The sequence below is a fragment of the Conger conger genome, chromosome 12 (genome assembly GCF_963514075.1).
Source record: "Conger conger chromosome 12, fConCon1.1, whole genome shotgun sequence".
NCBI lineage: Eukaryota > Metazoa > Chordata > Actinopteri > Anguilliformes > Congridae > Conger > Conger conger.
In genome coordinates, this window is record NC_083771.1 from 42,029,409 (window position 1) to 42,054,479 (window position 25,071).

General features: G+C 40.4%; 2 protein-coding genes across 3 annotated transcripts; both read left to right on the forward strand.

Moving 5' to 3' along the window:
• Positions 1–1,796: 1,796 nt before the first annotated feature.
• Positions 1,797–16,499, forward strand: miga2 (mitoguardin 2). Of its 2 annotated transcripts, none has more exons than XM_061262434.1 (16): positions 1,797–1,878; positions 3,064–3,293; positions 3,519–3,729; positions 4,129–4,244; positions 5,245–5,365; positions 5,655–5,785; positions 6,133–6,250; positions 6,520–6,626; positions 7,088–7,200; positions 7,366–7,438; positions 7,896–7,982; positions 8,270–8,368; positions 9,025–9,159; positions 9,532–9,585; positions 9,851–9,967; positions 12,085–16,499. In XM_061262434.1, the coding sequence occupies exons 2-16, from the start codon at positions 3,198–3,200 to the stop codon at positions 12,298–12,300; spliced, it is 1,794 nt and encodes a 597-aa protein (XP_061118418.1). In that variant the 5' UTR covers positions 1,797–1,878; positions 3,064–3,197; the 3' UTR covers positions 12,301–16,499. The 2 variants fall into 2 exon arrangements, with proteins under 2 accessions (XP_061118418.1, XP_061118419.1); XM_061262435.1 differs by having other exon boundaries at positions 1,800–1,878; positions 3,141–3,293.
• Positions 16,500–17,398: 899 nt separating this feature from the next.
• Positions 17,399–24,815, forward strand: dolpp1 (dolichyldiphosphatase 1). Its single transcript, XM_061263155.1, has 8 exons — positions 17,399–17,556; positions 18,980–19,080; positions 19,412–19,496; positions 20,966–21,065; positions 21,809–21,907; positions 22,530–22,658; positions 22,787–22,876; positions 23,461–24,815. The coding sequence occupies exons 1-8, from the start codon at positions 17,481–17,483 to the stop codon at positions 23,495–23,497; spliced, it is 717 nt and encodes a 238-aa protein (XP_061119139.1). The 5' UTR covers positions 17,399–17,480; the 3' UTR covers positions 23,498–24,815.
• The last annotated feature ends 256 nt before the right edge of the window (positions 24,816–25,071 follow it).

A 25,071-nucleotide genomic window follows, 5' to 3' on the forward strand; every position in this document is an offset into this window, starting at 1 on the left:
CTCTGAGGTTTATTTCCCAGGCTGAAATTCCCCAGGTGACGTAATCGGTTATGACTTGATTGGCTAGTATACCATCAATGCCACACAAATACATTCTATTTCACGATCAGGCACTCTACAAAAATACTCAAATATTTTCCAATACCTTTAACAAAATATGCCGATACAAACTTAAAAGCAATTTAAAACAAGTGGCCAATGGCTCCATCTAGTGCAGACATTTCACCAAAACACCAGGAACTCAAATACTGACTTTTTAGCCACAGATTCCAATTCCAAACAACCCAAAACATTACCTCTTTATTCAAACAACTGTATGATAGAAATAATATTAAAAATATATATACTTGTCTCTTTCACAGGCTTAGTGAATTGAGATGGTACACACTACCCTATATCGTGTCACAACAGACCCCAGAAGGAAACATGGTAAGAACATTTGGGTGGATTTAATCTTTAATTGACTAATGTAGCTATCCAATTCAGCATGCATTTGGCTTGAATACCAGACTGAAGGCAAATAGCCCCTGAAACAAGCAGGAGCTGAAGAAGGTTGCATTAGGCCTGGCAGAGCAGAACAGGGAAGATATTCAGCATATTCAGCAAAAGGATTTACAATGAAATACTGAATATGATGACTTTATTAGAGAGCTAACTTTATGGTATTAGCCACAGCACTCACATTAAGCCCCCTACACATTAAACTAAGAATGTGAAGGATCTTGCAAGGATGGAATGGTCCAAAATCCCTCCCAATGTGTTCCTTAACCTTGTCAAGCATTACGGGAAAAGACTGTTATCCTTACCAGAGGTGGATGCACTAAACCAGAGGTGCCAATAATTATGAACCTTGATTTTGGTTAAATCTATTTTTTGACTTTGGTTGGTTCAATCAAACATTTTTCAAATGTTCAACATTTAGGCTTTATCTCAGTAATCATATTGGGTTTTTTGTGCATTGGCAGTCAGAGGTGCCATTAATTCTGGTGCCTACTGTAGGTGGCTTAGAACATTTGCCAGGTCAGCTCTACCAAATGGATTTGGATGATTGTAATGTGTGTGCACATCAACTGTCAATATTCCATCAGTGCGTATAGTGCGATCGCGCGCGTTCACACATACACGAATAATGTAGAATTGCTGGTATTAAAATGGCGTTTAATTGCATTCATATGCTTTTCATTTCATGATCTCAGAGCAGTTCACAATGCAGGGGGTGAACTTACTTCAACAACCATAACCAAGGCGATACACAACGACCATTTTGCACCAGAATTTTCACCAAACGTCAGCGGATGCGGAAGAGTAACCAAGGTTATCAAATAATTAAAGTTGGAGATTGTGAGGTGAGTGAGGTGGACAGATCGAGATAACAGGGTTGAAAATCTGGCTGGGTCATCAGACTCATCACGGAATACCAGGCTACTCTGAACATCTCCACCCACGTTTATTTTGAATTGTCCATTCGGAAACGTGACCGATGTTATCACAATTCCAAAGCAACATCTGAGCGACCCAAGCATATCCAATGACCCAGAAAAACACCGCAAAGTCAGAGGAAAAAGGGGAAGGCTACAGGTTATCTTCACGCAAGGAGAGATACTGTCTCTCGCATCGCAATGCATCTAAGAAGGGTCCATTGCTTCCAAACAAGGAAATGAACCTTGATCTTTGATTTAATTGGGTATTTTTGGCACGGTACGCTGTATACAGCGATATTACTGGCTATAAAACAACAACGATAGCGTATGCTTAATATTTATTGGTCTAAACAGCCATCAATATTGCTTTGCAACGCCCCTATGGAAGCGACATGTTAGTATGTGAAGTGCAGAAGGGAAAATGCCCTTCTCCACCGGGTGATCATACTGCTGCAAAGTGAGTAGCTCTATATGAGAGAAAATGTAGTGTAATTACAGCAGTTTAAGTTATGTTTGTGGAACATTAGATGATTGTTGGAACTTAATATACGCGTACATACAGTATCGCTTGCTTCGAGGAAAAAAAGTTAAGGGCAGGACTGAATCCAAAATTATCTGTTTAGCTAGCTTGTTAGCTGCTGGGTATACTGTTTGTATCTACTACATCACCTCGTTACCTTACTAATACACAAAATAGCGATATTGAAATAAATTGCATGAAAAGTGCCGGAGATTACATGAAGCTTGGCACACATTACAATACAGTTAATTTACTATACAATGCTAATGTTATCTACCTGGCTAGGTGGCTGCATCGAGCAAAAAACTGTTTTATCACGAGGCTTGAGGGAACTTGTGCGGTAACATTGAAGCAAACATTAAGTTGCCCGTTTTTGTAGTTAGGTTGATAAGGCAAGTGATGGATTAAAGAATTGTTATCTTTAATAGCTATGTTAACCGGTTCGAATGGCGCGGTCCCGAAACAATGCGTATAAAGAAGGTAGCTTGATGGCTTGTGTCAAGTTGGTATTGACATTGAGGTACCAGATTACAAAGATGCCTTGTGATTGGATTGATCATGATGTGCGTATAGATTTTAAATGAAGTTATTCGTATTCATCTCAATTAAATTCATATAGTTTCTTACAAGGTAGCGTTTATGAAAAAGAACTGACAAATATTGTCGTTAGCTAATTATTGTATATTGTATACTGTAGGAGTGGTTAAGAGACTCGTTTTGGGATAATGGAAAAAGCTCCTTGGTTCATTTTCTGGGTTTATTGCAAGCTTTGGGTATGATTTAATTTGACCCAGACATAGCCAACTTTAAAATATTTTTTCTTTACATATTTACATGTTTCTCACAACCTGCTGAATGTGTAGTGGCTGATATAGGGTCATTTTGTGTAAAATGTCTCTTTCAATCTTAACCTCTTAGATTTTTCTGATATCTGATATTTGACACCCACAATGTTTAAGTATAATAAAAAAGTAAAATGAGCATTACTATATGTATTGTTGAATGCTATCAATTCAGGCATTTCAATTTATGTAATGGCAAGTATATATTGTACTGTGTGTGCTTTCACTGGGTCTCTATGAAATGACAATCCGGACATTGTGCTTGTTTCAATGGTGACAGGGCTGAGGGAAGCATGGAGCTCAGAGATTACTAAAGACACTGGGCCAGTGGGCGCTGACTGGACCCTGTTTACACAGGGCTGGGGCTCAATGTGAGCAGCAGTTCAGCAGTGTTGTAGCCACTGCCAAGCTGAGATGTCAATGAGACGGACGGAGGGGGTGTCCATTGTCCAGGCCTTGGCCATGACTGTGGCTGAGATACCTGTGTTTCTCTATTCCACCTTTGGCCAGGTAAACGCTGGAGAAATCTGAACTACTGTGTTTTTGCCAAAATGCGTGTTAGCCGTAAAATGTCAGTGGCAAATGTCAGAAGTATGCTTCAAAAAAAAATTTTTTTTAATTGTTTTGAAGAATTTAAACAAGCAATGCATGCAATCTTAGTCTTTGTTAGTCTCATAAATGTAGTGCGTGACTGCAATGGTATGTGCCTCTTACAGTACATGTCCCCCTCTGCAGTCCATTTTCTCCCAGCTGCGTCTCTCGCCCAGCCTAAAGAAAGTGCTGTTTGCCACAGCGCTGGGAAGCGTGGCCCTTGCACTCACTGCCCACCATCTGAAGAGGCGTGGTCGCAAGAGGAAGCAGGTGGCCGCCGCAAAGGAAGCCCAGAAAGCTCCGGCCGTGCCTGAGACCTTACTGAGAGCAGGGAGGCAGTCGTCACTCAAGAGAGGTAAAGCCAGGCGTAATACAGATCTGATGTAACGTCTCCCCGGTTTATGTGATAACGTGATGTTCAGAGTATGCCTGAGCCTCTTCTAGATTTGAATATAAACCTGTTGCAAGCTGTTGGCTTTACCAATGGTTCCCAGCCCTGTTCCTGGAGATCTACCGTCCTGTAGGTTTTCATTTCAACCCGAGTTTCGCACACCTGATTTTACGAAGTGGCAGCTCGACAAGATCTCTAGCTGTTAAATGAGGTGTGCTTTCTTAGGGTTAGTGAAGGTCTCCGGGAACAGTATTGGGAACCATTGGACTACCACTTAATCGATTGTTGTTGTTTTTTTTTTGTTCTAATAACATAGGCTTTGGTCCTACAGAGATGTTCTTTATTTTCCATTCTCGTTTTCAGGCCAGTTTCCAGGCCGGCAGGTGATGAGCCCCAGCACCAGGAGCAATGACACCATGAGTGGCATTTCCTCCATTGCCCCGAGCAAGCATTCAAGTTCTTCTCACAGTCTGGCCTCTGTGAGTGGGCATTTCACCCTGTCTGTCCTCTGCCTTTGTGTCACACTGTCTCACCAGACCCCACAAGATGCTGATATCTACAACGTTCTGTTAGTGCACATGTAGGATTTGTTGAGGTGTGCTGTAAAATACCCAGAAAGCTTTAGATTTGTTCTGACTGACGGTGCTTCGGTATGTCGACCTGACCTTGCTCTGTCTGTCCGTCAGATAGACAGAGCAATCTATGTGGCTCATGCTCTGTGGGTTATGAAGTCACTCGCTTGTCATGAGCAATTCTATGGTGGCTGTAGGAATGCCTGACCTATAAATATTGCTGATGATATGTTTTCAATTTTAGGAAGGCCGTCACTGACCTTGCACCATTGTGCAATGTATTATTGGAGACGTTAATAGAGTAGACCGTTTTACATTTCTGGGTACGGCGATTTCTTCAGTTTAGAAATGGAAAGATAATGTGCAGTCCACTGTGAGCACAGAGACTGCTATGCCTCTTTCTTTATAAATCAAGTACTTTTTCGATGGCTGTTTGGTTTGGTAGTCTTAGTCAAGCTGAGTGGAAACAACTGGATCTAAAGTAATAAAGTTAATTGCAATCTCTCTCCTCTATTTTTTTTACACCCCTCCCAAATTAACCCTTCTCATCCAGTGTTTCCTCTTACAGCACATGCCATCAGGAAAAAGGTTCCTGACAAATATCTTTAAGTACTGAGATATACTCTCAGGCTATTTCTGCCATGAATTATTGAGAGGACCTTACATGAAAGGGATGTTTATTGTTATGGTTATATCCAGTGGATATTTTTATTTGTATACTTTTAGACGATGTGCTATTTATTGGTTGGAGTATGTAATGATGTGTATTATGCTTCGGAGCAATGCCAAGAGAACTTTCAAATGGCCTTTCGGCTGCCCTGGATAATTAAGTAGATTTTGACTGGTAGAGTAGGTTTGCTGATTTTGACAAGTCGCCAGATTGTCTCTGACCAGAGTGGTGTTACAGATGCGGGTTCCACTGTCACCAAGTCAGTCAGCAAACCCGACCACCCCTTGGGAGACGGAGCCAGTGGAAGAAGAGCCGGGAGCAATGGAGGATTCCAATGCAGAGAACCTGTATATCATTGGTAAATCCCCCTATCTCTCTCTCTCTGCATTGGATTGTAAACAAGGCCACCAGAAATTTTGGGTTGAACCAGCAAAACTTGTTGAAACACTGGCAGAAGAAAAAAAGGTTTCTGTGAACATCCATGGTAAAGCTTTTTAAATAATGAGTATAATAATCGATAATTTGTAAAATATATCAAAACTTTGACCTCAACTCAAATGATTTAATTACAAGGGCAATGGCCTTGTGCAGCCTGGACCTATGAGTTTATTTGAGTGGTTTGTTTAAGCTGAATTTGTCTTCCTCAGGAATGGAGCTGTTTGAGGAGGCGTTGCAGAAGTGGGAGCAGGCCCTGAAAATTCGTCACGGGAGCCAATCCGGAGTCTCGGACAGCTCCAGCCTTGTCGCCAAGGGGGCAGCGCTCCCTGAGAAGCCAGCGGTACTTGTTATTCTCACAGCTTGCTTGGCACAGGGCTGACATTAGCATAGATAATTTTATACCTGTGTTTTTCTAATGGGATGTTTATATCCATCTTCTGCTAAATTAAATTCACATTTTTGGCTGCACCCATATAACATTATCCCACTTCTCTGCTGTCTCCCACGGACATTGATTTGTTATTGATTGAAGTTTGGAATGAGACTCCTTTTCAGTTTGTGAGTGTGATTGACTTAATAGTGCCATCTGCTTCTCCATTTTGGCGCTTAATGTTTGCCTGGATCATCAGAGGTGTGATATGTGTGTAACTCACTATGTTATGTGTGTTTCCCTGGCCATTATTTTAGACTGATACGAAGAATAAAGTCTTTGCAGAGAAGCTGGAGACCCTTCTGCACCGGGCGTACCATCTCCAAGAAGAGTTTGGGACTACCATCCCTCCGGACAGCCTGCTGACAGACTTTGGTAATTAACAACTGTCAGGGCAAGGCCAAACCTAATCTGGAGCTGCAAGGACTGCAGCTTTTTGATATGAATGAAGAAGGAAATGTTCATTTTAAATGGGAAATGCTCTGAATTTGTCTTGCCGTTTAAATGAGCAGTTTTTTATTTGGTGGATTTTCCACAGCTTGTTCTCTTCATTGGCCTCTCATTGGATATTAGCCACTTCCTGTGGCCCTTGCAGCATTGCCCACTCCGCCCAGTGTTTAATGCTGCCTCTGCTGTCTTTCCAGAGAGCGAAGGGACCCTCATCCTACCCCATGTGGAAAGCCTGAATCGATTGAGAGAGGACGATGCCTCCACTGTTTCTTCTGAAGACTCTTTCTTTTCTGCAGCTGAGGTCAGGGGCCACACTGCCACCCTGTGGTCATGTGCTGTAATTTATGAATCACTATAAATTCCTGCACTGTTCTTTTCTCTTGATGCAAAGGACATATCCTAATACGTATCATAGTATTATTGGTTGTGAATCTGTTTGTGCTCAGGTCAGCTTTGGTTTGTGAAGCAATGTCCTTTGAGTTAGTATCTTAGCAGGGTTAGCAGGGCGGCCTGTAGCGTAGTGGTTAAGGTAAATGACTGGGACACGCAAGGTCGGCGGTTCTAATCCCGGTGTAGCCACAATAAGATCCGCACGGCCGTTGGGCTCTTGAGCAAGGCCCTTAACCCTGCATTGCTCCAGGGGAGGATTATCTCCTGCTTGGTCTATTCAATTGTACGTCGCTCTGGATAAGAGTGTCTGCCAAATGCCAATAATGTAATGTATCTTATTCCCTTTAACACGGGCCCTGGTCATCTGTGCAGCTGTTTGACGCATTCTCGCTGGAGGACGCGTACCAGCCACTGAGGCCTGCGGCTCTGTATGAAGAAGCGCTGGCTCTGGCGAGGGAGCGCAGCGTGTACTGCAGATCTCTCAGGTAACTCTGCAGGGCTGGGGTGTTGAGCGGCAGTTTAGCCTCCCCAGGGAGTCGTGGTCACACTGTACTGGAGTACTTCAGGAAGGGGTGTTTGTGTGTGTGCGTCTGACTGTGTGTTTGGACGAGCTTCATTGGCCCGGGCTTTCCTATTTTCCTTCTGTGTAGGACGGAGCTCTTGGAGTGCTATGGCGATGAGGACTTCCTGGCAAAACTGCACTGTGTGAGACAGGCCTTTCAGGTGCGACGTCTGTCCCACTGCCTCAGTCAGACTTCCTGTGCGTCTTCTACTTCCTGTGGGCAGATTATGTCCGACTAGCATCTTTATGTCCAACCAAATACTATTCTCACTTCACTCATATAGTCAACCATACATAGTTAAATAACAATAACTGTTAATGATGTAGCAATAAATGTATGCTTTTTTTATAATGTTATGATAATCCTAAGTGGTTTTTCTTCTTGGTTTGATGGTCGTCGCTTATTTGTGCTGGACAAAAAGGCACATTTTTCTGGCATTCTGTAGTGTGATCATTTGTGAACAGTGAATTGCACAATAATTTGTGAATAGTCTTGAATTCCTTTAATCAAATATACCTGGTGGTGGATTCCTGGTGTTTGCTGCTGTTTAGAATATTCTTTGTTCGGTGGCTAATGAAGACTCCATATGGTGAGTGATTTTGTTCTTCTGTCTGCAGGTGCTCCTGCTAGATGAGACTCATCGGGTGTTCTTCTGCGAGACAGGGAAACAGATGATCACAGGACTCATGTGCAAAGCCAACAAGGTGAGCCCTGGAACGCACTGCCCTGGGTTTTATGTCCCAGTTTTCTAAAGTAATGTGAATGGATTTCCATTTAAATCGGGGAATGGTCTTCACCCTTGGCGGGTTTGGGAAATGCCAACAGAAGACGCATGTAATTGGATAATATTGCGACTTCAGCCAGGTCCGCCTTTGTCTGAACACCATCTTTCAGAGACTTCCATACCGGGATCACAATCTCACCGTTTGGCTGGATTTGGGGATTTGGGGGGGAAACTTTGTTTCTGATGCAAATCGTACCCCGTTCCTAGAGCCCGAAGGGATTTCTGGAGAGCTACGAGGACATGCTCCGCTACACCCAGAGGGAAGAGACGTGGCCTACCACCAAGAAGGAGCTGGAGGGGCGGGGGGTGAGTGTGTCCTCCCACCCACCACAACGCAGTACTTCGGTAGAGACGATGGCGTGAGAGATTGCTTCTCTGCTTGACCACCTGAAATAGTTTGTGATTGAACAGCCTGGCTGGCAGCAGTGGGGAAGCCCTATGTGGCACACCTATATTGTCTTTGATATTATATTTTATGTAGTGCTTTCAGATTGGAGCACTTTGAGATTGTTCACTCAATGAAAAGCACATAATACATTTTATATATTATCATTCATTACACCGTATCCTGCTCATAAGCGCACACTCAAGGCCCAGATCATTGCATTTGTCCGTTTTTGAAACCCAAGAGAACATACAGTATGTTCTTCTGTTGGCTATCCTTCCACATGAATACACTCTGTTCTTGTAGTTTCACCTTGTCAACAACCTTGTCAACAGAGGAAGAAATTGAGTTTCAATGGACGCTATAATACAGCACAGGTTATTTGCTATTCGCTGAATTTACAAATCGAGCTTAATATGGTAAGTGTCTTGGTAAGGGGCAGCTTCACCTTTGTACCAGGCCTATATGCAGTGGTCAATAGTTGTCAGAACAAGTGTATATTTGACATGCAGGTGAAAATGAAATGCCTGAGTTTTGATTTGTCTACTAATGCCAACCACCGGTCCCCCTCTGCTAGGTGGTATGCATGAACTTCTTCGACATTGTGCTGGACTTCATCCTCATGGATGCTTTCGAGGACCTGGAGAGCCCGCCCTCCTCAGTGGTGGCTGTGCTCAGGAACCGCTGGCTCTCCGACAGCTTCAAAGAGACGGTCAGTACCATACATATGGGCGACATGGCTCAGAAAGTAAGAGCAGTTGTCTGGCAGTCGGAGGGTTGCCGGTTCGATCCCCCGCCCGGGCTGTGTCGAAGTGTCCCTGAGCAAGACACCTAAATGCTCCTGACGAGCTGGTCGGCGCCTTGCATTGCAGCCAGTCGCCGTTGGTGTGTGTGTGAGTGTGTGTGTGAGTGTGTGTATGAATGGGTGAATGAGAAGCATCAATTGTACAGCGCTTTGGATGAAGGCGCTATATAAATGCCAACCATTTACCATTTACATTTACATAACACCAGATGTATTATAATGGTCTTATTTCTATACTGCAAGGGAAACCTTACCTAACTGTGTTTATGTGCCTTACAGGCACTAGCAACTGCATGCTGGTCCGTTTTGAAGGCCAAGAGACGCCTTCTGTTGGTGAGTTGATGTGAACGGTCTTACAGCTTTACTGTCATACTGGTATTCTATTTATTGGTTATTTAAATGTTTTGTTTTCAAAGAATTCCTTTACAATTTAATAATTGTAAAGTGTAAACATGCAGTCTTTGGGGAGGGGGGGGAAACGTTATTTCATTATTAATTGGCCAAAAAAACCAAATGTGACTTCACTGAAATACTAAATAGACGTTATTATCTAATTTGTATGAATCAGTTAATGACGTTCCCTTTTCCTGGACCGTAGGTTCCCGATGGCTTCATATCACACTTTTATGCCATTTCTGAGCATGTGAGTCCAGTTCTGGCTTTTGGATTCCTGGGTCCCAGACAGCACCTCGGTGAAGTGTGCACCATCTTCAAGGTAATGTCCAGTTGTGGGGGGGGGGGGGGCCTTCTCGTGAAAATAAGAAGGCACTGAAGATGTCTGGATGTTTTTGGTGAAAGGGCTTAAATAAATGTTACGTTGTCACTGAGAGGTTCGGTCACCTTAAGGCTAATGTTACTTAATTCAGAGAACGGTCATGAGCAGACAGGCAAGTAATGTGTGTTCATTCTGGTGGCTAAAAAGACCCGACACAAATTGCTATCGGAATTTGATTTATGTTGTTTCATTCTTGAGAGTTTGGCTTTGTACACTGACATCGTCTAGTCTTTGGGTGCCCACAGTCTGCTTGAGCTGGCTCTGTATGAAGAACACTCTATGTGTGCCAGGGCACTGGGGAGTGAAGGGAGAGTGTGTGCTTGTTCGTCCCCTTCCAGATTGGAGGAGATGATTTTGATGATTTGCTTGGAGGCAGAATTAGACAATCCATATTGTAGAAAGAGAGAAGGGAGATTAAGGAAAATTGGGTTCAGTAATTGATTCAGGCAAGAATTCGATAATGCTGCGTAGTGCTAATTAAGACTCCAGGGTAGATTTATGAAATGTCTGCTTATGAGTTTAACTGGAAAATTTGATTCCTTGGGCTTGAGGAAAAAAAATAAAAAAATAATAATTTGTTTAAAATCCGTAATGACCGAAACTTGGTTTTGGGGTGGGGGATGTCACCTTGGATTGTCACTCAGGTCGAATGTAGAAGTTGAATGGACTAAACTTATTTTCAGCACTGGCATTTCTGTTGAAATTCTAAAACCTGTAGATTTGTAATGAAGGCTGGGTGTTTGTCCTGGTCTTTGGCAGTTCTGACACACATTGTCACTACTTGCTGTTTTTCAGCAGTTTTGGATGGTAACCTAGCCTTCAGTGTTATTTGGATAGGCGTACACATTATAACAATATTGCCAAATGCTGAGAGAAATGAAGTGCAACAATGTATACAGATTCCGGAATGTGCTGGGATCAAGATTTGCCTCCTTGGCATTTAGGTATTTGATGCCCCCCATCAATACTGTTGATTCATTACAGTAATATTCATTGACAAGAGTCATATACAACATAGTCTTCTATCTAAATGTCCCATTGCATCTAGGAAATGGCTTGTGTAATACTGATAAATATTTATTCATGTGGGGGAATCTTAGGTGTTATAGAGTAACATTATAGAATTTAGAATCATTTTTTGGTCATTAGTTATACTGTATATCCTGCTGTTGTAGGACATGCAGGCATCCGATAAGCTAAAGGCTAAAGGCTAAGGGCTACTCCAGACTCTAATATACCTAATACTGGATTTCCCCCCAGTGTCCTACAACAACTGGATCTGCCCTCTGCTTTGTAGAAGTCAAGCACAATCTAAACCAATTTACTTATGGAAATGACCTGGGCCAGGCAAACGAATACTGTGTGTTTTGCTATCAAATTTGTTTAATTATTTTCCTACTTTCCTACTAGGTTTCTTTAGGTAGGTGGATTCACTTACGTAGAGCAGTTAATCCGGTTTAAATGGATGGTTCACAAATTCACCAGACTCATTGTGAATTTAATGATAATAGAAGGGACAAATACGTAGGACCATGGAATGCATTGTAAATATTGTTTGTTTAATCATTTAATTATCTCATATTTCTGAAGTTTAGATCAATAATGAAATCTTATCATGAATAAAGCCAGGATAAATGCAGGAGGGTTTTTTTAACCTATATTGGAAACCATGTATATCCATGTACCACCTTTTTGTTTTTTGTTTTCTTTACTCCAAAAGTTGCTTTTATTTCTTTTGAATGCTTATAGAACGTATGCTTTATATGCATGTTATAATATTTATAGAATTGCAAATGTCAATTTAAAAACTTGTATGAGGCAGCAGTGGAATTCTCAGATCTAACATTCATGCAAGGAAAATGTACAATTTACATACCTGCTGGGAAATGGTATTGTAGGCACCATTCTCTAAAGGTTAGCGTAATTGGTAGTTCAGAAGTGAGGCCCAAAGCTGGCCTGTGCTTTCATAGTTTATCCTATTTCTAACATGCCGAGCTGTGTGTAATTTCAATAATGCTGTACGTGTTCAATAATGTAATGTGTTTACTTTCCTACAGCAACAAATTGTACAGTACCTGAAGGACATGTTCGACCACGATAAAGTTCGCTTCACGACCGCTCAGTCACTGGCGGATGACATTCTCAGCCTGTCTCATCGGAGGAGCGAGATCTTGCTGGGATATCTAGGCATCGACAGCCTCCTGGAGGCTAACGGCAGTCTGCCCGTTGGGCACGGTGGATCTGCAGAGCACCAGAGTGATGGCCAGGACTAGCGTTGCGGCCGCAGGACTCGACCGAAACGTTCAGTATGATTCCATCTGTCCTCATCCTGGGATAATCACTTTTTAAAACCTTCAGTGTCGTGTCTGAGATCCCCCTGCTATTTCAGCCTGTAGAAAACCTGAGACGCCGTCTTTTCACAGAACTGGGGGTAAACATTTTGACCCGGCATTGGCCAAATTAATGACTTGCAGTGTATCCATCAAGTCCATGACTGACTACCTATTTACTCCCATGGAAAAAGTGGTTTGACTTTTGAAAGAAGGAACTGCATGATAATTAAAGAAGAGAGTGTCTCAGTTCAAGGGGCTATGTAATAAACTGCTTCATGAAATCCATCATGGTTCTGAAAGTGGCATGGGTGGTGATTGCTCCTCTGCGTATCTCCTCCTGTCAGTGTGAGGTAAAATGTGTGAGAATGATCATGCAAACCACTGTTATGCTGCTATGTTCACGCAAACAAGTGTTTGCAAAGACTGTGTTAAACGTCAACATTATGGCCTGTACTGCAGATTCTGGGGTGAGTAGTAACATTCCAGCGACTGACTCCATAGTCAACTCCAGAGAAACCTGTGAAGGTGTGGCCTCAAAGCAGCAAATCCATACAAGAGCAAAACCCAATCCCATTTTTTTTTCCTACCTGGATAATTGATTCATGATTATTCTGGTGTCGGCTTGTTGATGCTTATTCTGGTCTTCTGTTGTAAGGTCAGCCCACCGTGTTTGTGTGTGGTGATTCACCAGCCAGATTTGCGGTCTACAAATTTCCCCCTAAATGTAGGAACAAACATGCTTCAACACTTGTGGTAAATTGTTTCTTCTAAAACTGTCTCTATAGTAACTTGTGAGATGTTAGAAGTGGTTCCATTAATCAGAATATAAATCAAAATTTCTGGGCCATGGTTAAAAAAAGGTTTGTTGAATGAACACAAAGGGCATTATGCTGACTTTTCTATGTAGGACTTCACAACATAAATGCTCCTATGTCACTGATATCTATAACCTAATCTCCCTGTCTACTTTGAGCATATTTGCACTATTTTCTTTTTCCTTAATTTTTAGTAAAGTGGAATCTCATGTACTATGAGATATTCATCATTAAATCAATTGGATAATATTTAGTTTTCTTTTGTATTTGGTCAGTTCTTCAAGTGGAAGTGGGAAGTGTCCTCTAGAAATATTTAATAAGGAAGCTACTGCATATTTACAGATAAACTAATCAACCCTGAGGGGAGTGATTATGGTTTTATGGGAATGTCATTGAAAATGTTTCTGAATTATAGATTAACTGCAATCTCAATCATTTGGTAGAACAATCCATTATGTATTGTAATTTAATGTTATTATTGCTACAGCAATATTATTTTTGGGATGGAGGGGGGTTGTCCAACACAAGCTTGTAGTTGTCATATTTTAGAAATGCAGTATGTGGAAAGATATGAGAATGGAGCATAAATAATGACTTGACCATTGTCTGTATTTGACAGTCAGTTTGACTGTTAGGTTGAACAAATAAAAGGAAAGACAAATTTAAAGTATATAAAAGATACCCACTGTAATCAAATGCAAAATATTTTTTGCATGTGGACATTTACTCAATTGATCTATTTACAGTAAGAATATTTTCTAATGCATCATAACTCCTTAACAATACTGTACACATTAGGTAGGCAATGGAAGTTTAGTATGATGATGCACTGAACTTACTTGAAGCCCAGTCAGTGCTTCAATATTAAACATCCTATAAATTATCATTGTGCCTCCTGACAAGGAGACATGGCGACAACAATAAACTGAATATGTATCATTCGGCAGCATTGGCTTTAAGATGTTCCAGAGTATGTTACAGAGATTTGTGCATATATTAATAGACTGCACAGATTTATGCACTGATTTCAGAATCCAGGTCTTTGTACCTTTTTAAACTGTATGTAAACATCCTTTCCTGTGCATTTAGTTCATTGAATACAGTTAGTTAAGTCATTAATGTTATTTATTTGTTAATGTGTGTGTGTTATGGGTATGCCTTTGAGATTTTACGGCACCCTGGCATTTGAGAGATGCAGGGTTGTTTAAATGTTTATGCTTTTTTTTGTTTCAGGATGTGCCTGTAAATTGATATTTTTTTAAAACTGTTCATCCTTAGGCCTTTCCCCTCATCACACCTGAAACATTGGAATCCGATTCCTTGGAATTTGCTGAGACAAGCATGACTTTTTATGGTGGCCAAAGTTATTTTGTTGTTGAAGCACTGAACTATAAATACTGCTTTAAGTGTCCTATCCATGCCTTTGTTTTGTAATCATGTAATGCCAGCAAAATTGTGTCATTGTGAGTAATTTGTTTTCAAATTAAATCTGTATTTCTTTTGCCTTTTGTCAAGCCAGCATGAATGAAATGCCTGTCTGTGTAATTCAGTGTTTGCATTATGTTGTCTAGTTATTCAAAGACAAGTTACACTTTCAGTACACCATGACAATACTGAAGTGTGTTGCAGAAAAGACTGTGCTGCATTGTTAAAATCAAAGTAAGGTTGTGTGTCATCTATTTGTGGCTACAATTACCTCATGTATAGCTTTATTCATTTTGCATCCAATTCAAACTTCAGATTTTGCTTTCTGATGGCATATTTATATACAGAATGGTTGGTAATGGTAACTTGTCTGGGCAGGGTTATTGTCCATTGCTTTATATTCAAATTACAGTCTCTAATGTCGAACATACATAATGATTTTAAAATTGAAAGGGAATGCATTGTCATGCTATACAAGTTTCTTTTTGGGCTGACAGTCTACATGCATGTATAATCAGGGATTTGGATGTCACACCACCAAGATGTTTATATGATAATATCATTACGAGGCCCGCTGCTTTAAGACTAGATTACTCAAATGTTTTAAAAATACAGTACAGAACTTTGAATCACACAGTTCACTTGTACTTGATTTCTGTACTGCTGTTTCTCGTGGTACTACGGGTCTGAGAGGAGGTTGAATTGAATGTGCGTTTTTGTGTTCGGTCTTTCTTGACTGGTCCTTCACAAGAAATACACAGCGCCTTCATAAGTACTTAGTCAAACTGTAACAACTGTAAGTGGTATATTTGGTATATATGTAAGTGGGTATATTTTGGGTTGATGGACTGATGGAGCAAGTGGCATCATGATGACATACCAAGCAAGAGACGGGGTACCCATTTTCTTATGAGGGACCATTCATAGAAATTGTGTTTTTGCCACAAATCATATTTATTTATATGTTAAAGGTGTGAAGAGTAAACTAACACTGCTTTTTCCTCAATTTAAGGGAAAAAATCCGCTGATTGAGCAGCATTTAAAATTACAGTTAATAGTTTATAGCTCACTTACTCCTGCAACGCAATGACAGCGTACTCACTTTACCACTAGATGGTAAAACAGTAGGAAATGTATTGAAATAATCTGGTTCTAAACGGTGATTATTTTATGTATTTGGATTTTATGTATTTGTAATCTTGCTGAAAATGATTGCGCTGCTTATTTTTTTTGGCAATCCAACATCATGAAAGATTTGCGATCTTATGCCATATTCTATTTCAGAATTGATACAAGTTTAATTGAAAGTTATGGGTAACACCTGAAAGTAATCCCTGCATGATTCAGCTCAAATTTAGAAAATCTATTAAGTAAGAGCATTCAGCGCATTTCATTCTTCCATTTCAATGAGATATTGCAATATGGCCTGCCACGCTGAAGCACAGTAAGCTACTTTGCCTTAAACAAGTTCTCACCTGAACCAACCATTTGACAGGCTGGTACACAATAGATTCCTTAAAATGTACTGAATGGTGGAGTAGCATTAGGTGTGTATATGTTCAGGCTGTGGAGGCACATTTTATGGTTTGCCTGTTTTTGTTTGTTTTTCTACTTCATTCACCTTAGTTACTTGTGCTGTTTGTCAAAGTTGTTGTTTACGAGTTGGCTAATTGGTTTCTTTTTGTGTTTACCAGTGTGTTAAAGTAATCATCTGTACTGTGGCTACATGTCTATGTGTCCCATTTACCTCTTCCCCCGTGTGCCAGAAAGGTGAAATACCATATGGGCTGGGTAATATTGTGACCCGAATGGTGCACAGTAAAATAACCTTGTTCCTTTACAAGTGCAGACTTGTGAAATGTCCTTAATTTGATTGAATAAAATGCATAATTTATGGAGCTTACTGATCAACACTCATCTTTCAGAAGCAGTTTACATCCTTCCACCACCAGTCCTCCACTTTACACTTATAAGGGTTTGGCCATTTTAAATCATTCCTGAGTATCTACAAAGTTATTGTTTGAAGGTTAGTTGAATAATACATGTCTACATATCTCAGATATTTTTTCCATCCCCTCTATCTCCCATCATAATTTCAATCGCATATATTAATATTCATGTGCTCACGACTTAACATAGTTGCACCATATTAAGCCTGGTCTTGAAAATCCCAGAGTTTCTGCCTCTACTATATGACCTGGCAAGCAGTTCCATACAGTGACTACTCTCTGTGAATAAATGCTTCCAATGTCTGCAGAATTTACATACTGCCTATATCAATTTATGGGGTGAAGACTACTGCTGTGAATAAATGCTTCCAATGTCCGCAGAATTTACATACTGCCTATATCAATTTATGGGGTGAAGACTACTGCTTCAGCCCTACATCAATATTTCAATTTGACAAATTCAAACACAATGAGAAATAATAAAAGTAGGAAAAGAAAATCGAAATCGCAAATTATAAAAAATAATAATCATTAAAACACTTTTTGAGTCTGAAACAAAACTGATAAGGAACAGAATAGATGCTTCTCCGAAATAAATATTTTTACAACTATATGCGTAATAATGCGCTATGTATTTAGCCGCTGTGTATTCTGAAACACAAACTCTTGGGCTATGATTTACCAATTAATTTTATTTTTCATTTTAGTTAGAAAACGCCTTCTTTCCATGTGCTCGTGGAAGTTATACTGGATTGGACAAGCCACTCTCTCCAACACTGTTTTCATTGGCTGATTGCTTGCATACATTTTGTGGGGTTCGACATGGTGAGGGGACAATTTCCGTAGAAGAAACTATCTGTAATGATTGGTCAGAGGAACTTGGGCGTCACATTCTGATTTGTCGATCCGTAGTGCCCGGTGTCCGGGCAAGATGGCGTCTGAAGAGCAGTGCTCGGTACCACCTCGATGGCGGTCGATATCTCTGACCCATGTAGAGTATCCAGCTGGTAAGTTATTTTGAGATCTACTAATTTGTACTCGTGATTATTATATTTGCGACTGGTTGCGGATGCAATGTTTTTAAATAGAGTTTGGATTTTTTGCAACTGAATGGATTCGGCCGAGTGGACTTGCCAAATGGTGAACCACGGCACGAAGTGGATGCATTGCACCGCAGGGACGTAACATCGGCTGCTAAATAGTGTGCCTGTTCCGCATGCGCAGTTTCTCGAAATGATCTACAATACATTTTTTTCCTGTCGCATACATTGGTATTTTTACGTTAATATTGAACTTTACTTTCCATTTCGAAGCAGAATGTGATCACACGCTGAATTTTTTACTTCGGCGACAATTGGCTTAATGGTTCCTTCGCGTTAGCATGTTCGCTAATCGTTTAGCTAGCTAGCTAGCTAGATGGGTAGCTAGCTCGCTGGGTGATCCCAGTGCATTTTAGCTAACGTTAGCTCACCCCAATTTCCCCAGCTGGCTTGCGAGCCATCTACCTTTTATACCGCTCAAGTTGGGAGCAATAGCATCAATGGAAATACGATAAATTGATTGTTTGAGAACATAGAATTGCTTCCAATCTCTTTTGAATTAACGTTACAATTGCCAAGCTAACTTGCAAATATTAGCTTGCCAGCTCCTTCTAGTTAGCTAGCTAGATAACACAATTATGTTCATATTCATTCAACGAGATTTGCCAGACATGTTTTGCTCGCTTGGTTAAATATAAAGATTTTACTGACAATTCCAATACAAAGGCAAGTTCATATTGACAGACCTATCTAGCCAACCGTTAACCCTTTAAATACATGTCCCATGATTAAGTTGAGCATAGGCGCAAGATCATTTGATAATATGTCTAGGTCCGTAATTTGAAACAGACCAGTTAGTTAGATGTACCCTTGTCCTCTGTTTTTTTAATTTTTATTTTATTTTATTTATTATCTTAGCTATTGAAATGATACTCCGGTTTTGCTGAAATGGTGTTGGAAGCAAGGCATGCCCCTGCATTCACTAGCCTTAACCCCAAGGAGGATTGGATTATAATTTATATGGTCTTCTAATGCTCCTCCAACTACTATAATCTAGTTAACCAGAATTTAATGTTTTTATCTATACTGTACAAGCGCATTTATAATAGAACTTTCGTTTTCGGTAGCAATGCGCGATTAGTACTGTCAACATCTATTTAAAAAAGTTTTTAACTATCTGGTATTGGCGATATAACCTACCCTCTCAATGTCAAAACGCATTTTAACGGGTTGTGTTGAGTGTCGTAGCTTGTAGTTTGAACAACACAACCCTCCAGTAGCCCATTTGTCATCCATTTTGATTTCTGAAATGGATGTTCCTCGAACTTACTGTCAGTCACTGTGCATTATGTGTGTTTTTCATTTGCAAATGAATGTAATTTGTTTTTAGGTGACCTGACAGGACAGGTGTTGGCTTACACCAGCCTCATACCCATTGCAATTCTGGTGGGCTTTGTTACACTCATTGTATTCAAGCGCGAGTTGCACACAGTGAGTAACAGTCGGCACACTACCTTGGCAGGTCATAAGTGTTTCCCAATGCTGGTCAGTTTGTAATTTCAGACCCAGATGTATCACGTTGTCATGTGAATGAATGAATGAATGAATGAATTAATTAATGAATGATTGGGGAGGAGGAGGAGAGCTGCTTCATTTCATTGATTTGGATTTTTATCAATTACTGTCATATTTTACATTAATAAATATTGTAACATAATGCATGGCAAGGTTATCAAAGTCAGCTGCAATTTTAATTTTTGCATTGTTTTTTAAATTTATTTTTACCAATGAACAAAGGTTGTGTGGGTCTTTTCACTGTCAGATTTCCTTTTTTGGGGGACTCGTACTGAACGAGGGGCTCAACTGGGTGCTGAAACATATCCTGAGGGAGCCACGTCCCTGTGAAGGTAAGAGTGTGTGTGTTTTCACGCACAACGGTCTCGAGTTTACTCAGAATGGTGCAAAAAAACAAAAAACATCCAGTTCTGTGGACGGAAAGCCTTGTTGATGAGAGGTCAACGGAGAATGGTCAGACTGGTTTGAGCAGACTGAAAGGCTACGGTAACTCAGATCACCACTCTACAATTGTGGTGAGCAGAAAAGCATCTCAGAATGCACAAGACATAAAACCTTGAGGTGGATGGGCTCCAACAGCTGAAGACCACATCGGGTTCCACTTCTGTCAACCAAGAGCAGAAAGCTGAGGCTGCAGTGGGCTCTGGCTCGCCAAAACTGGACTGTTGACTGGAAAAACGTTGCCTGGTCTAATTGATCTCAATTTCTGCAAGTCATACAGATGGTAAGGGTCTGAATTGCATGCCAATGGCATGAATCTTTGGACCCAACCTGCCTTGTGTCAACAGTTCAGGCTGATGGTGGTGGTGTAATGTTGTTGGGAATGTTTTCTTGCCACACTTTGGGCCCGTTAATACCAATCAATCGTCACTTGAATGCCACAGCTTATCTCAGTATTCTTGCTGACCATATGCATCCCTTCATGGCCACAATGTACTCATATTCTAATGGCTACTTCCAGCATGATAATGCACCATGTCACAAGGCAAAAGTCGTCTCAAACTGGTTTCGTGAACATGACCGTGAGTTTGGTGTTCACCAGTGGCCGTCCCGGTCACCAGATCTGAATCCAATAGAACACACTTGGGATGTGGTACAACGGCAGCAAGAATGTGCAGCTGACAAACCTTCAGAAATTGTGTGATGCAATCATGTCAACATGGAACAGAATCTCAAACAAATGTTTTCATTGTGGAATCCATGCCTTGAAGAATTGTGGCAGTTTTGAGAGCAAATGGAGGCCCTACCCACAGTGTTCCTAAAAGTGCCCAGTGAGTGTACATAAAAGAGGTGAAATCTAGTTATGCTAGGTAGCTAGCTAGCAGTTTACCTATCTTTTAGGTACCTCGCTGTACAAACTACTTATTGTTAGTTGGGGTCACATTTCCTTCTGGAAGGCATAATTATTCTGATGTGGCGAAATTATCATAGGACACCACTTCTTGGAATCGTCTGTGTGCCATCTAGACATGACCATGATGCAACCAACCATGTGATATTTGGACCGGTTGAATACGTGGGGCGGTCTGTGAACGGTTTGCACCAGGGGCTTGCACGCATCGCACCGTGCCAACTCAAAACGCCTTTATTCTCGTCTTCTTGTACGCCTCTTGTTCCAAGCACGTGGTTTTGCTCAAAGTTCTTTAATGTTGAGTACACTGCCTTTAAGAATTTGCTAAAGTGAGTGCCACATGCTGTTAAAATGGTTTACATGAATTGTTTACATGTGGTGCTTGTGGTTTAATTGCATGGGTTTGGTCCATCCCCTGTCTCAGCTTACTTTTGCTCTTTGGCCCTATAGGTGCTCATGCCACCCTGACCACAGAGTATGGGATGCCTTCAAGCCACTCACAGCTCATCTGGTTTTTTGTTGTATACTTTTTTCTTTTCCTATATTTGAGGTGAGGCACTGTTTTCTCTGGTGTGTGTATAGTATATCTCCCCTTTGTTTATGGTTGTCTTGCCATAAACTTTTTTTTTTTGCCATAATGGACCAAATTAATAAAATTATAAAAAAAAAAAAAAGAAGAATTCTTACAAATTTTTCTTAAGTTACAGCTAGAAAACTTCAATGGCCACCAACAATTGGAACATTCCCACTGTACCACTTTGAAGATGACTGTGTGTAGTTTAGAAGCTCAGCTTGTGCAGTAAAAGGTTTTAGGCTTAACTCCTGGGTGGAGCACGACTCATCTGCCGTCGAGTAACCTGTGTAACCCAGGTTGATTATAATATAATATTCAAAAGAAATTAGAATTTAGAAATTGATCATTTATAAAAATGCATTCTATGCAGGTAGCAGTTGTTAATAACAAGACGGCACATTTGTGTACTCTTGACTTTTCCTGATTGCTGTCCAAGTCTGTACAGGAAAGGCTACTTGGTGAGACATCAAGCAGGGCTGATTTGGCACGTTTCCCATCCACCACAGGGTATTGTAATTAGTCCCGCATTGAACTTGGCAAGAAAGCCTCTCTAGGCTTGTTCAAGGAGGAGGCTGCATCCGGCTCCAAATTCGGCACACTAAAACCGACTTTGTTTCGTCACGTGGCCACCGATGGCAGTAGTCAATGGCGGACGGTGTAGTGTTGCACGATTTGTAAAATGCAAAGAATGACGCATAATCCTTTTCAATGTTTTTCAGAATGCATCAAACAAACAACGCCAGGTGTGTGGAGCTGCTGTGGAGACATGTACTGTCCATCATCTTGTTAGGAGTGGCCTTGTCTGTGTCCTATAGCAGGTAAAAGAAGTATTTGCATACTCAAATGTAATCTGCAAGACTGAATGTAGTTTATGTAATGCATATATAATAATCTTTGAAAGGGCAGCGTTAACTAAAACATGTAATGCTTGTGTTGCACAATAATAAAGGTTGCTTCCTTTTTGTTTACCATCAGCTTCCGGATTCATAAAAAATCTGTCAAGAGTTGCTGAAAGACATGGTGTTACTTGTGTGCTACCGGACAACAGAATTTAAGTTTAATCTGAATTTGCATTTCATATTTTGAAATTATATACATATAGTTTTGAAATCAAATTTGATATGAAGTTGATTACAGTTCTGTTTCTGAATATGAAACTTGTAAGCTCTGTTGAACCTTTCAATTCACAAAAAGGCAACAATTTTGACCAACGCCTTTTACTCTCGGAAAGCTTTTCAGTTTATGAACTTTAATGAAATGCAAATTCAGTGGAATCCAATTCAAAACTGAAATCAATTTTTTATATGTACAATTTCAATATTGTATTCAATAATCAATTCAAATTCAGTTGCCTGGTGGTACGATTTACAGCATGTTGCATTTTCAATTTTGCGCTTTTGTAGTTTTAGTGCTATAATTTCCTATAATTTGTGCTTTCAGGGTGTACTTAATGTATCATTCCTGGAGTCAAGTGATATATGGCGGTGTGGCTGGTAGCGTCATTGGGGTGATCTGGTTTTTCATCACACAAGAGGTGCTGACACCACTTTTTCCCAAGATGGCAGCATGGTAAGCACTGAAAAACTTAGGATCTGTTATTCCTCCTTTGAAAAATTTTAAAAAATTTATTTTTTATATTACAACTCAATATTTTCTTGTGTCTGGATAAATGTATAATTATAATCCTTCCCCCGTAGGCCAATTGCAGAGTTCTTTTTGGTGCGTGACACAAGCCTCATCCCAAACATCCTGTGGTTTGAATATACCGTGACACGATCAGAAGCGAGGTATGCATTTACATTTACATTTTTGTCATTTGGCAGACGCTTTTAATTTTAATCCAAAGTGACTTACAAGTGCATAGGTTCTACCATAAGTCAAAGCATCACATCCAGAACTAGCAAAATACACATGAAATGCTGTTCTAAACATAGGCGTCATGATAAGTGCAATTTTTTTTTTTTTGGGGGGGGGGGGGTTGTTAGACAAGGATAGGGATATCAGAAAGGAGGGGCAGGGGAAAATCAGGAGGGAGGACTAAGGTAGAGTTTGAAAAGGTGGGTTTTGATTCTGCGTCGAAATAGGGGGAGGGATTCTGCTGTTCTGACAGTGGTCAGGCATCTGCATGTCGTTAGGATCACATTCTCTTTAATACGTGTGTGGAGTTTGCGTGTGATTCCACTATGACCTTACCCTTTGGTTCAGGGTGTGTAATGTTTTGTCTGGTGACATTTTGTGTGGGTTGGGCAGCTGTGCCTTGTGTTGTCCAGGTTGTGGATTGAATGCCAAACCACCCTGGCTGTTTGTAAATGAAAATCATGTCTTTACTGTTTATTATTTACAAATCTGTGCCTTGTTTTATTTTTTTCAGAAACAGACAGCGAAAGCTCGGAACAAAACTTCAGTGATTTATCTTTTCCTTTTTGTTTTCGGTTGCTTGTTTCCTTGTTTAAACTGGGAAAGGACCACACACTGGAGAATCAATTCTGGACTGATCTTGTTACGAAAAAGGGGAACCATTTAAAGGACGGACCAAAAGAAATGCTGGGACTGACCTACAACCTGAACAAGTCTCTTGGCTTGATTCTGGTGCTCGTTACAGCTTGCTAAATGCTCCCTGATGCATGCACAACTGTGCAGGAGGCAGACTATTTAATGAAAAATTTAATATATTTTAACCTTAAATGCACGCAAGCAGTAAAAAAGTACTGTATGTAACTGAATTTGGGAGCCAAGAAAAAGGAATCTGTAAAGTGGGGAAAAGCAGCGGAATTCGCTGGTATTATTGCAGCATGAAATTACTTTTTAAAATCTAGAGTTATTGGTAGCTTTTTGGGTTATGTTAGGAAGGGGATCAAGATGGATGGGAGGACAATATCCTTGCGTTTTCTTTCATGCATAAAAAAAAAAAAAATCCACCTTTTAAATAAGGTGGTTGAAAATGTAATATAGACTAAATTTGCACTTTGTGAAGATTTGAAAACTTAACACTAGTGACATGTGAAAGCAAAATGGAATTTCCCCCCTGGTACTTACCTAGTGTCTGTGATTGTCAGCCTTTTTTTCTTTTTTCTTTTAGTCGATACAGGTATTGAATTAAGTGTGTATACAGTGCTCCCTAGTTAGAACTGGGTTGGATCCAATAATGGGGAGAATAGGGGATGGTGTCTGAGAAGGAAAGCCAGAGGGCTGCAAGCTTACTATATTATAGATGTTCTGAATTTAAAGTGGGTTTATAATGAGGGGAACACTTCTAATCTGCTCATACATGCATCCTGCCCTTACATGGCTCTCTGTCAGATTTAAACACATTTTGAGGGGGCTGACTGTTCTGCAGCCTTCGTAATCTCAATTTATGGTGGAGTAAATGAAACTGTCCTTTTATCCTAACATGTCTTTTACCCTGTCTTTCCAGCTGATAACATTTTACATTTACCAGGTTTCATCTAATAAAATTAGTTTAAAAAAAATAATTTAAAAAAATATAAAAAATGAAAAAAAAAACCCTGCACCTCATTAGCATGTGACCATGCCTTGTTATCTTCAAGCTATTCCATGTGGCTAAGTGCTGATGTGGGTGTTGGGAGGCCAGGTGACTAGACAGCTGTGACACGAGGCCCAAAAAGGGAAAGGAAATCTGGAATAGCTGTGTATACCTTTTTTCTTGTATAATAGTCCTACATGTGTAAGTCATTTCAGGCCCAATAAAAAAAGAAATATGGTGTTTTCATGTTTTTTTTTTTTTTGCATTGCCTTATTACATGCCATGAAAGTCGCATGTCATGGATAGATTTATCAGTAGCTGAGTGATTTCACCTTGAATGGAAGTGCTGGTGGACTATGAATTGACCATCATGTGAAGCCGAGTGGAAGTAATCTAATTTTCTCTATCTTGAACATTGAAGTATTAGAATATGGCCAAAGTTAAATCCAGTATGCATTTCTGATTATTGTACATAAGTTGAATGCCTCTAGCCCCTAA